Below are 13,479 nucleotides of genomic sequence, written 5' to 3'. Positions count from 1 at the left end.
CCAGGGCAACAGAGTGAGACTCTGTCTCAAAAAAAAAAAAAAAAGAAAAGAAAAGTTTGCATTACTAAAAAGCAAATTGCCCCAGGAGCTAGCATATTATTTTATTTTAATATTAAGTAGGAAAATAAGCATTTTAGAAGATTGAACCACCTGAAGAATGGCTGTAATTGGAATAACTATTTGATATGATTTGATAAATTGGGTTTTTACCACTTCATTGAATAACATATACTGAATCTGAAAGAAGTCACTTGGAAGTTTTATCTATTGGTTGTATCTTACGTTGTCTTGAAAATGTTAGCTATTTCAAAAAACATTCCAGTTAATTTTTAAAAAACTATCAGCAACTTATGGTGCTTTAGCTGATGTAAGGTGCTTTTCTTTATAGCTAAGTACATATATATGAATAACTGAAAAGAAAGACTAATGTTTAAATATGTGAAGTAGGCAGGGTGAGTTTAGGTTTCTTTCTGATGTTCTCTTTGTATTGCTTTCATGGGACTCTCTCTCCATAGCAGTGTATCTTTTGATGGTGATAGCAGGGAGAGGTTGAGGTTGCAAGGATCCTGGAATGGATGAAGCAGTCATTAAACAAAAATTGCCAATACCCCAACCACCTCACTCTACTGTGTATCTGAACTTAGAGCATCCCAACATGGCTCCAAATACCACATTTCCAACATCTAATACCACTCTTTGCTCTTAATGGAAACGTGTTTAATACTGAGATGTATAATAACATAAACTTATGGAGTATCTATACTTTAGTCACAAAAGGAGACTTTTCTTTTTGTCACCTGGGGGTTTTCACACCCTGGGATATTGTACCTCAGGTAAGGGATGGGTGAAAGGGAGGAGTAGGTCTTCTCTAAAGTGCGAAAAGAGCTATCTGTAACTTGGAAATTTTCAGGCAAGTCACTTTAGGCAAGAATTTGTATGGAAGTTGAGGATACAGAAGTTGATTCCCTTAAAACTATCCATGCTCAAGTAACTCTTGGAAGATTTCATAAAAATAGAGTTGCCAATTTGAAGACTAATGAACCAGATCACCTTTTTGGTCCTTTTTAAAGACGTGGTGATTTTATCTCTTTCTTCATTACTTTTTGTGATCTCTAAATAGGTCATCTGTAGGCAATTTGACAAAGAAACCAATAAAATTGATGATGATGTCATTTATTAACCTGCTGATTGCTGATATACCTATGTTTATTCATTGCCCATAAACAGTACTTATACATACACATATATATGTGTGTATATATATATATACACATACAGATGAACCTATTCAAAATTTATAGTTAAATTAATGTTTGTATGACAATATATACTTCATAAAGTGCCAGTCATACTTTGGTTTTAAACATAAGATAAGCTGAAATTTTTTAAAATGTTAGACATTGAATAGTAAAGTATGCTCACATGTCACATAATGACATTTTGGTCAATGACAGACCACATATATGATGGTGGTCCCATAACATTATAATGGCTATACCATATAGCCTGGACATGTAGTAGACTATACCATCTAGATTTGTATAAGATGATGTTTGCACAATAATGAAATCACCTAATACATTTCTCAGAACGTATCCTCATCGGTAAGCGACAAATGACTATAGGTTAATTTGTCTTTTATTTCATTTTTTTCAGGTAGTTTTGGGCAAATTGTAGAGTAAACTGAACCATGGAATAAAAATTAAAATATTTGGCTTGGATGTTTGAAAATGTACCTTTCTGTTACGTTAACAGTCCTAGAACAATGATTTTGGAGGGACTTATAAAACAAGAATTAGATTGTGTGATTAAAATCTGAAAAATAGCTGAGCTTGTCTAGTCAAATACTAATTTATGTCAAGGCCAGAGTCTGGAGAAGTGGGTACTGTTCTTAGCAACTGTCCAGATATTACCATTTTCTGGCAAAGGAAATACCAAGTCATCTATTTTTAAATACTTATTATATCCTCAGGAAGAGGGTATCTTGCCCATCCCTATATGGAGGGTTTTGGATGCTTTAGAAGCCACAGAAAAGGTAACCTCCCAAATCAAAGAAGATTCAGCAAAGGATTGTAAAGTAAAGGGGAGAAGAATTGGCCATATTCAAATTGCTGATCTCTTAAAGAAAGACAGTGATCCCCAATAAAAAGAGGGCCATCCTTTTTTGGTAAACCTGCTTCTTAAAGTTTTATCTGCCTCCTTCCTTGATCTTCCTTGTACCATTTACTTAAAATCAGCTCTTTTTCTGAACTGTTTTCTATCATTGGCACCAATTATGACAATCGATATCTTGCTCCAAGTTGGGGCATACCCTGTTATATACTCTTTCCCTTATGTTAGTTTATTTATTTTTCTGGTCTCTATTAATATATAGCCTTCTCCATCTGTCTTCTTGGGAAAATTTATAGATAACTGGGTTCCTAGAAATGACCAAAAATACAAGTTCCAAAGGCATATCCTCAGAACTCTTGACACATGACAAAGTTTTCATTGCTCTAAAGAGAAATACAGATAATTTTCTGAAAATTTGGAAAGTTTTTCAAAAACATTAAATTTATTCAGTCATATCCTTTACTTATTCAGATGTCCTTTCCTGAAAATATAATGGTAGTAGTTGGAATTTTGTTTTATATTTGGTTTTAATGCTCTCATTTGGAAAAACAAATGTTGGCAACTATTGTTTCCCAAAATTTTTGGAAATTTTTATTGGTCTTTGAAATCTATTTAAATGAAATTCCTTTGGAAAATTTTCTATGAAAATTGCAACATGTCTAAATACATAGTGGCCTGTCAACCACTGGAGCAAAATGTGTGTGTAACTCTACTTGCTTAATGTGTTCTTCAGGAAAGACCACGCACGTATTTAAGTGAAATGTGGTTGTCTTCCATTACACTCAAAATGTGGGCCATGTAACATAGCAAACTAGAACCTTACTACCAGGTCAGCCTTGTGTGGTGGCCCTTGCTGTGATTCTGTTATGGGTCACATGAAGGGGGGTGGCTTACAGGAATTTTAACCCTGTAAAAGAAACCCTAGAAGTAGCTAAGTTATATCTTTCAGGATTTGCTTTGATATTCCGGTTATGTTATAGCCTTTTTCTTTTCTTTTTACCAGGACTTTTCATTTCTTGGGCTTGTTTGTTTTTAATTTCCCTGACAAGTTTAGGTTTATAAGCTTTTATCATATCTGTGTGTGGGGAAGTTTGCCATTAAAAAGCAGGTAGGCAGTGATGTAACTTAAATGGCTTTTCTAGCCATCTAATAAGAAAGTTTTACTTAAAAAAAAAACACTAAACATGATGACAAAAAGTGAGTTTTCTCCTGTGTTTTCTATATTATAAGCACAAATGTGTATTACAAAATTCTAAATACCACTTTAATAAAGATGACTAGAAGTGGGGTGCGAATTAATTTAAAAATTAGAGATTTGAAAGGTCAGTTTTACCAGTGAGAGGCTTTAAAGACTCCACTTTAGATATGTGTGAACATTTTCTCAATACTTGGATGTTAGTTCATTTAGTCATGGAGTCAAGTGTTTGTACAAGGCTAAAAAACTCAATATCTCAAATGTCAGATATCACAAATTTCTTTTGAAAGTACGTATATTTAGTAGGTTTAGAATTTCGGACAGGCTATCAGAAGATAATTACACAGTAGATTTGTTTTCATAATGATTTGTTATAGTGATTACTAATGGAAGTAGGGAAATAAATTAACTAGCTTTAACAAATGTCACTATGAATTTTTGACTTAGGGCACATACCTTCATTATTTAATTGTGAAAGCTATGCATTTGCCTTTAATTGCTGCTTTTAGTATGGTTTGTTTTAAGTAGGCTAAGTCGCTGTAATTTTTGTTCTTTTAGATACTATACAGTTGAAGACATGTAAGGGGTTGTTTTTCCAAAGACATAAGCAGTTTTACTGTACAGAAATTTTTAATATTTAAATTTTGAATTTAAAAGCAGATTTCAAAACATCATTGCATATTTCTGTATAGTCTCCTATTTTCCCCCACGAGTTATTTAAATAATAATTTAGATGACAGTGTTTACTCTTGGTAAGCTTGTACAAATTACTAGACATTCTTTATGTTTACATGAATTGCCTGCCCCCTCCCAAAGATAAAGTAAAATCAGCATTTTATAGATCGGTTATTGTAAGTAGGAATATATAACTAACTTTAAAATAATCACAATTCTCTCTGAATTCTAATTTAATATATTTACAATTATAGCTATATTGTTGGATAATCTAAATTATTTAAATATACATATTAAATTACTTAAGACTATCAATTCAAAAATAGTTATTAGATTATTTCTTTTCTAGAGTCTAAAAAGTTTAGGAGTGGGGGAAAACGGGGCTACAGACCCTTTGAAAATCTGACAAAAGCTTTGGACCCTTTCACTGGAAAAATGCTGGCAAACATAAACACACATTTGGTGTGCTGTTTCAGGGCAGTCACTGATGCTCTCTGCCCAAGAGATCAGAGGCCCCTATATTAAAAATACCTGCCATTAATATGAGGAATATGTTATTAAGAAGGATCTCCCAACTTTTAACAAAAAAATATTTACACTTGAAAATTTGTTACGACTGCCCCCACTTTTTGAATGCAGATTCTTGTTCTAAGTTAGTATGTCTGGTTAGTTTCATTTTCAGAACTTCCGATTAATTGCTTAATTCATAAAATGTACTGCAGGTTTGGATATAGAAGTAAGTTTTCTTTTGGTGAAGGAATATCCTTGAGTTAATAACATTTTATTCTAATTTACACTGATTACAAAAACAGATCATCTTGATCACAGCAGTACATCACATCTTTGTTCTTCCTTTTGCTAAGGAAAATTGATAGCCAGTGTTCTGTCCTTTTTGCCCTTCTTTAATATTTTTTGTCTAGTTTCCTTGTCCACCTCTCTGATAGGGAAGAAGAGTGCTGTGATGGTCAGAAATGGTCAGTCTAATCAGAAGAGAAGTCACCATAATCAGAGTATTTCAAATCAGGGTTAAACTGACTATTCCATGAAGTATGGGTGAAATCCAAGGCCTGATTTTTGTTTTTAAGCCACAAGTTAATACATTTTTTATAAAACCACTGTATTGAAATAAAATTCACCCATTTAAAATATTCAGCTCAATGGTCAAAGCCTGTTTCGATGGAGGCAAAATGACTATATTATCAAAGTCAGATATCTCTCAGCCTTTCGGCCAAGGTCATGTGTATTAACAAAGTCAGAGAAGGGCCTTCCTCTTTTAAGTTGTCCCAGTGTATTGAATAATCTTCAGAGATCCTCAAAGCCACAGAGCCCACTTCTCCTTCTGCTCTGGAGCTGTAGTAGAATACTGATATTTTGGCCTTCTGTTGTGTCTCTAAGTGTACTAGCCTTAGCATATCAGTAAATATTTCTCAGCATGAAAATTTTGAACACAAATTGTCCAAAGAGATTTGAGCCCCTGGACTTTAATGTCAATGGAGTGAACAACTTTTCTTTTAACTATGCTTATGTTTATTTGCTGGCATTTCAAAAATAATTATTATCAAAATATTTATTTGCTCCTGATTATGTCTAAATTGTGTATATCTTTTAAATCACTGAACATCTTTAAAATTTAAGACACTGAAATATTTAAGTGGAATGAATTTTCAAGAGCATTGAAGTTACCACAAGGGGCCTAGAAATATTCTGCATACCTAAATAGTTCTAGATATTAACTGGTAGTTGTTTCTAGCTTATCAATTCAGTTACCAAAATAAGTTTGAATTATTGTTAATTAACCGTTTTGTTGTGGTATGAAGTAGTTGTCTTAGAAGGAGAGATTATAACACTTGAAATTCTAGTAAAACTAAAAATATTCTACGTATGTACATACTCTACATATATTAACTTCATTAACTCATTTTTTTCCACATTAAAATTTTATTTAAGGAAATTATAAAATTAAATGATTTTCTTCTAATGCTTCATTCTGTGAGTGCATTCTGGAAATATTTCCTTTCTCTTTTCCTTCTACAGTTAATTTTTTGTGTCTTCTTTAGGTTTGATATGCACTAGGTTAAAGAAACATCCCACTAACTGTTGCTTTTTTATTTAGATTTTTTTCATAATTATTCACTAGACATTTAAGTTTATACGTGAAATCTCATGGAAGGAAGTTGTATGTTATAAATATATTTCTAAAATGTAGTTTCTGAAGAATTCATAACCCATTTGTACAGAACAATTTAAATTTGTATTTTGTGTCATTTAAAACAGTATCAAAATAATTCAAAAATTATTTTCGAACTTGTTATCAAAAGCAGAACACAGAGTTTAATAATGACTTTTATATATAGCATCTCATTTTTTAAATCAGATGTTTTAGATTACAGTGTATTATATTACAGTTTTCATTCACAGACATTTAGTGATTATCCTTAATGTTCATGACAGGAGCCCTCTGGCACAAATGGAAGAAGAAAGAAGGGAGCATGTAGCTAAAATGAAGAAGATGGAGATGGAGATGGAGCAAGTGTTTGAGATGAAGGTCAAAGAAAAAGTTCAGAAACTGAAGGACTCTGAAGCTGAGGTAATCCATTTAATATTCCATCTCTTACATAGTGTTCCTTTTCAAATATCTGTAATAAAATACATAGATAGTATAACCTTTTTATGTACATTTTTTCAAAATTAATATAATACCCAAATGTAATACAATGGAGAATTAAAAGCAAGCACTGTGTTGATAATAAAATAATATATACTTCAGTATGTAAGTGCTTAAACACAGTATACTAGGTAGGATGACATAGTAGAATACTTATTCAATGAATTATTAGTTATGAATAAGTTTGAGTTATGAAAAATAAGGTTATAAGTCATTCCATACAAGTGGTATAAGAATACTAAAGATCAGATCAGAGTTTTGGGTAGATGTAAGAATAAAAACTAGTATTAGGATAATAATAATTGACTAGATGTATTTGTATATGAATGAGCAAGAAGGAAGTGAAATAACCTTTACTTAAGTAAGGACATGCCTGGATAAATTACGGTCAAAGGGGAGAAAATGAGGGAATGCGATGTTCTGGTAGACAACTTAGGCTTTATTTATAATGTAGCATCAAAGTAATTCCCTGTGTTACAGCCCTGGACAGGGTAGTGACAAAACATCCCCGCAGACATATCTGCTATCTTGAAATCCCATCGGATGTTGGGGCACACATTTAGTTTCAGATAACCTTTAGTGATAAAATTTAGTGAGATCCTTATGTTTTATGTGGCTTCACTAATACAATAATATTTGTATCTAAATATATTAAAGAGAGATTCAGGTCTCTTCTGTTACATCGTTACAGTAGATCTCATTGCGTTTGCAAATTACTGCCTAAAATACTGAAACCTTTTTTGACTAAAGACGTAGCAAAAGTAACCCACTGAGCAGATAAAATGGATGGTGTGAGAAAAGCATTCAGTACTTTTAAGGAAATGTTTTTATTCTACATAATTTCTCTCACATTACTGGGCTTTTCTTATAATTTCTTATAAAAATCTTTCATTATAGTTATATTTGTCATGAGTTTAATTTAGCAGGGAAATGGAGTAATTCCTCCTGGTTTACGACTGCTGAGTACTGCAAGACTAGCATCCCTGGAACCTGCCACTAAATGCCAGTAGCAATGCCCTCATAATCACTGGGCAAACCAAAATGAGTGTGCATATGCACACACCTACACCCAATCAAGATTCGCTGTCTTAGATGTTGCTATTATAATATAAATAATTAAAATTATTAAGATGATGTTTTAGGGATTAAGTTTACTCTTTTTATTTATCGGCCTGTTATTAAATCTATACGTTTGAGTCTGTACCTCTCACTAGTTCACAAATAACCTGGAATGTCTATATCTAAGGGGAAAAAACAGGAATAATCAAGAGTCAATTGTATTATCTCCACACTTAGATTCCACTGAAAATCTAAAAGTAGCTTAATTTACATTTGTTGTAGATACATCTTAGGACCTGTTCCTAAGAGTAAATGTTATAAACAAGTAATTGTGAAACTATAGCCAAAGAACCCTTCAGGAATTTATGTGATTACTGTGAACGGTGAAGACAAGTTTAAGAAACTACTCTTTATAAAATGGAATTTTTCTTAGCATTGAAAGGACCTGTGAGAGATCTAGGCCAAGTTCCTGCTAATACTCTGTCGAGCCATATCTAATTAAGTATACCTATTCTAGTTTCCTCTTGTTTAATTGAACCACATCCCAGGGTGTGCTTACCAACATCCCTGTGGTTGTAAGTTTGGAAAACATCATGATATGTGTGTGTGTGTGTGTCATGTCATGTCAATATGATATATATATAAAATAAATAAGTAGGTGGAGAAACCCATTTAGCCTTGTTTGATACAAAAATCTATTGTGCTGGAAATGTTTGGAGCACAGCTACTAATATCCAGGATTACAGTGTGTCAGGCACAGTACCAAGCATCTCTCCTGTGTCATGTCATTTAGTCCACACCACAGCCCTAAAGGTAGATATTATTGCCCATCCCCCCCATTAAAAATGAGAGGAAGGATAAAATAACTTGGTCAATACTGCATAGTTGTAAACTAGCATTTGAACCCAGCTAATTCTTAAGTTTGCTGTTAATCACTACATAGGTTCACAATCCTGCTTTTCACAATTTCAAAACCTAAAAAGCTCTGAAAACTGTAAAACCTGACATAAACTAATAGTTTTTATACCACTTTGAATATTTATATATTTTACTGCAAAAATGTAATGTGTTTGATTATAGCTGTTGCTCCAAATAGCCTAGAACATGTTTTATAAATATAATATATACCTGTTTCTAAGCAGTATTGCCTTTTTAACACCTGAAAAATTCTGAACTTCAAAACACATTTGACCCCAAGGGTTTCTTGAAAATGAGGGAAGTTACTTGCATGCAGTTAACACAAAAGATAATTACTTACATGTAACATAAATTCAAGTTAAAGAATGATGAACACTTGTAAGCCTTCCACCCAGCTTAAAAAATAAAACATTATCGACTCATTTGAAATCCTTGAGCGCCTCTCCCCTGTTGTATCTCTCTCTCTCTCTCCTTTGCCAGAGGCGACTACTATTCTGAATTGTGTGTGATTCTCCTCACTTTTTTTTTTTGTTTTATAACTTGTTTTATAATTTTCTCATGTTCCTACTTTCTGATATTTTCTTAGTAACTTCTTTGCCATTATCAAGATGATTTTACCTCTGATTTGACTCATGTTTGCTTAAATGTACCTTTGGTGGTTTTGTTTTGTAGGAATTGCATGAAATATTTGCAATAGGTATAAATATGAAGTCATTTTTTGTGGATTTACAAAATAATTAAGAAAACATTTGTATGCAAAGTTATATTATAACCCAAATTCAAGATGTTAATTCACCAATGTAATAAAATGTTTAGTAGAACATAATTCCTGGACAACTAAATATGTTGAATGATACTTGGATATTTGGTGTGGTTGAATTTAATCTGATTGTTTTAATTTGACGACCATTTTTTTCAGAAATAGATTGACTAGTGCCAAATGAAATTATTTACTTAATGATTAATTGAACTTAAAGCTCTTTGTTTCTGTAGTATTTTGCGTGGGTGTTTCCCACATCCTTCCTAGCCAACATTTTTTTTTTTTTTTTTAAAGAGACAGATTTTGCTTTGTCACCCAGGCTAGAGTGCGGTGGCCGGATGGATCATAGCCCACTGTAACATCGAACTCCTGGGCTCAAGCGATACTCCTGCCTCAGCCTCCCAAGTATCTAGAGCTATAGGCTCATGCCACCCCACCCAGCTAATTTTTAAATTTTTTCTAGAGATGGGGGTGGGGAGGGGGGGATCTCACTCTGTTGCCCAGGCTGGTCTCAAACTCCTGGCCTTAGGCAGTCCTCTTGCTTTTGCCTCCCAAAGTGCTGAGATTACAGGCCCCAGCCAGAATTCTGTACAGCATTAATTCTCAGTGTAGGAAGGCCCACCTGCATTAGAATCACTGGGGCTTTTTGAAAATCCAGATTTCTAGACTTAACACCCAGACATTCTAATTCAGGACATCTGGGTGAGGTCCAGGATTCTATATTTTAAACAAGCATCACAGGTGATTTGTATGAAGACCAACATCTGAGAACCACTGCTTTACAAGAATCAGGGGACCTTCCTGGGATCTTGGAGCTCTTAGGCTCTTAACAACCTGCTTTCTTTTCACCTGTCTCAGCTTTCTGAACTTGGAATAAGGAGACTTAGGTTCAAGTCCTTGTTCTGACAATTTCTTGCTAGTGATCTTAAACCCTGCAACTGTTTCCTGTTTGTACAGTAGGAACAATGGTGTCTTCCCTCCCACATATTTGTGATTAATGAAAAATGAGATAATAAGGTAGTAATGTCCATTATAAAGTGCTACACACCTGTAAATTTGTTGCATTTTTTTTCCTGTTTCCCAAGAATATTCTCTGGGGTCACTGGCCTTTTGAATGACAGGTCCTAAAGTGGGAGGAATCCTTAATAGTGGTTTCCAGGTAGTACCCTGAATTTATAGCAAGGTGACTCAATACTCATACTCTTAACATTAGGATGTCTGGATGAAACATACTGCTGCTTTTGATTTCTTAAGTAGTTTTATTTTATATATCGTACTGTGATTTAGCTCCAGCGGCGCCATGAGCAAATGAAAAAGAATTTGGAAGCACAGCACAAAGAATTAGAGGAAAAACGTCGTCAGTTTGAGGATGAGAAAGCAAACTGGGAAGCTCAACAACGTATTTTAGAACAACAGAACTCTTCAAGGTAATTAATGTCAGATTCCTAAGAAATGTGTATATTCATAGTTTAAAGAATTATTTTCCTACTCATTTAAAAAACATTAGAATAACATTTAAAAAGCCATCATCCATTATCATGTATCTAAAGCACAATTATTTTCTTAGATGAATGTTTTTATATAGATGGATACAGTCTGTATACTATAACAGTGTTTTTTTAGTACATTTCCCATGACTTAATCATCATAATTTAGCAGCTTCATAACACTCTCCCCAGTTAACTCACCATAATTAGATTTCTTACCTCCTCCCCTCAGTTGCTGACATAGGGTTTTCAGCTTTTGGCATACATGGAGAACACTGCTACAAAGATCTTTTATACATTTAGGGATGTGTTTTAACTGTGTTGGATTATTTCTTTAGAATGAAATCCTGAAGATAAAATGTTGGACATCTAAGTTCTAATACAGCTAATCAGTTGCTCCCTCTCAATTTATTAAAAATTCAGTAACATTTGAACCTTGGTTTTCTTCTTTTCTTCGTTAGTCTCATTTAAAACTGGAAAGATGCATCCCTATATGGATTCTATAACTTATGCTCACTGCTAAAACATTTACAAGATTAGACATTTATTCTGCAACACTATACTTTTATTAACTTTTTTTTTCAAAGAAGAGGAAAATGTATTTGTAAAAGCAAATGCACTTTGGGATACAAATGGCAGTAGGAGAAAAGGGCACTCTGATGTCAACTGATGTTTTCCAATTTGTGCTATTTCACTTGGGAAGAGTTGTTCTCATATATTAAAATGGGATATTGCCATATTTTTTACTGCTTATCCTGGAATTTTGTCAAATATGTGATTGTCTAAGAAAATGCTATTGTAGATTAGCATTATCTTATTTACTTCTAAATCTTGTAATTTTTTAAAAGGAAAAGTAGTATTTGAATAAACTCCAACATAGTTGTAGTTGGGTTAGCTCTTGCTACCCATATGTTTGTTGTCTGTCATGTTTATAACATGGTCACTCATCTTGATTATTTTCCTTTAATCATTTAGAACCTTGGAAAAGAACAAGAAGAAAGGGAAGATCTTTTAAACTCTCTATTGACCACCAGTTACGTATTAGTTGCCAATATGCCAGCTTGGACATCAGTGTTTGTTGGATCCGTTTGACCAATTTGCACCAGTTTTATCCATAATGATGGATTTAACAGCATGACAAAAATTATTTTTTTGTTGTTGTTCTTGATGGAGATTAAGATGCCTTGAATTTGTCTAGGGTGTTGTGTACTTAGCAAGTAACAGCTCTAAGTACCTTTCCTACATTTTCTTTTCCTTTTTTTATTAAACAGATATCTTCAATTTAATGCAAGAGAACATTTTACTGTTGTACAATCATGTTCTGGTGGTTTGATTGTTTACAGGATATTCCAAAAGAAAAGGACTCTGGAAGGTTTTCATTGAGGATAAATTGCCATAATATGATGCAAACTATGCTTCTCTATGATAATTATAATACAAAGGTTCCATTCAATGCAGCATATACAATAATGTAATTAGTCTAACACAGTTGACCCTATTTTTTGACACTTCCATTGTTTAAAAATACACATGGAAAAAAAATCCTATATGCTTACAGTGCACCTAGAGCTTTTTTATAACAACCTTTTTTTGTTTGTTTGTTTGTTTTGGATACTTTAAATATATATTATTCTCATTTAGTGCCCTCTTTAGCCAGAATCTCATTACTGCTTCATTTTTGTAATAACATTTAATTTAGATATTTTCCATATATTGGCCCTGCTAAAATAGAATATAGCATCTTTCATATGGTAGGAACCAACAAGGAAACTTTCCTTTAACTCCCTTTTTACACTTTATGGTAAGTAGCAGGGGGGAAAATGCATTTATAGATCATTTCTAGGCAAAATTGTGAAGCTAACGACCAACCTGTTTCTACCTATATTCAGTCTCTTTATTTTACTAGAAATGGGAATCATGGCCTCTTGAAGAGAAAAAAAAAGTCACCATTCTGCATTTAGCTGTATTCATATATTGCATTTCTGTATTTTTTGTTTGTATTGTAAAAAATTCACATAATAAACAATGTTGTGATGTAATGGAGTGTGGGATCTTAAATATTCTACAGTTGACATGTAATAGTAGAATATGGGAAGAAGCTTTTCAACTTGAATTTGCCTCCTCCATGATGACATCTCTCATGTTTGTCTCTTTTAGAATGCATATGTACTGATTTTCTAATTTAAGAGATACCTTATCTCTTTATTCATTCCTATATCTCATTCATATGTTTATTTCTCCAGAGAACAATTGTCAGCTCATTCGGATTAGGTATACTCTCAAGTCCCTGGAAACTGAATTTTTTTTTAACTGGAAAGACAGTAGTGTAATTTCTTTTCACTAAGATCAAATGATAAAGATTTTAACATAATGCTTCATGGTATTTTAAGTATAATTAATGCAACCCAGTTTATTACCTTGAAATGTTATACCATGTCTGTTTACTTTTTAAAATTAATGACTCAAGCAGGAGGAGGAAAATGATAATTCTAATTAGCCAATATTTTTGTTTATTTCAGAGGCTGAAGGATTTTTTTTATTTGTGTAAAGTTAAGGGGTACACTGTAATTTTGTTATAAGAAGGATTTAAATAAATCAGTATGCATGA

The 13,479-nt window shown here is 33.0% G+C and overlaps 1 protein-coding gene across 1 annotated transcript in view; it reads left to right on the top strand.

The window, feature by feature from the left end:
• The window catches only part of SEPT7 (septin 7), a gene marked incomplete at its 5' end in the record, with an annotated part of 89,378 nt that extends 76,468 nt beyond the window's left edge, over positions 1 to 12,910 (top strand). Inside the window, 3 exon segments of the mRNA XM_012638752.1 lie at positions 6,434 to 6,569; positions 10,672 to 10,811; positions 11,847 to 12,910. Coding sequence (XP_012494206.1) covers positions 6,434 to 6,569; positions 10,672 to 10,811; positions 11,847 to 11,886 — 316 coding nt within the window.
• Positions 12,911 to 13,479: the final 569 nt, after the last annotated feature.

This window comes from Propithecus coquereli, unplaced genomic scaffold (assembly GCF_000956105.1).
Source record: "Propithecus coquereli isolate 6110/MARCELLA unplaced genomic scaffold, Pcoq_1.0 Scaffold134, whole genome shotgun sequence".
Taxonomy (NCBI): domain Eukaryota; kingdom Metazoa; phylum Chordata; class Mammalia; order Primates; family Indriidae; genus Propithecus; species Propithecus coquereli.
This window is presented reverse-complemented; position numbering and strand designations above follow the sequence as displayed.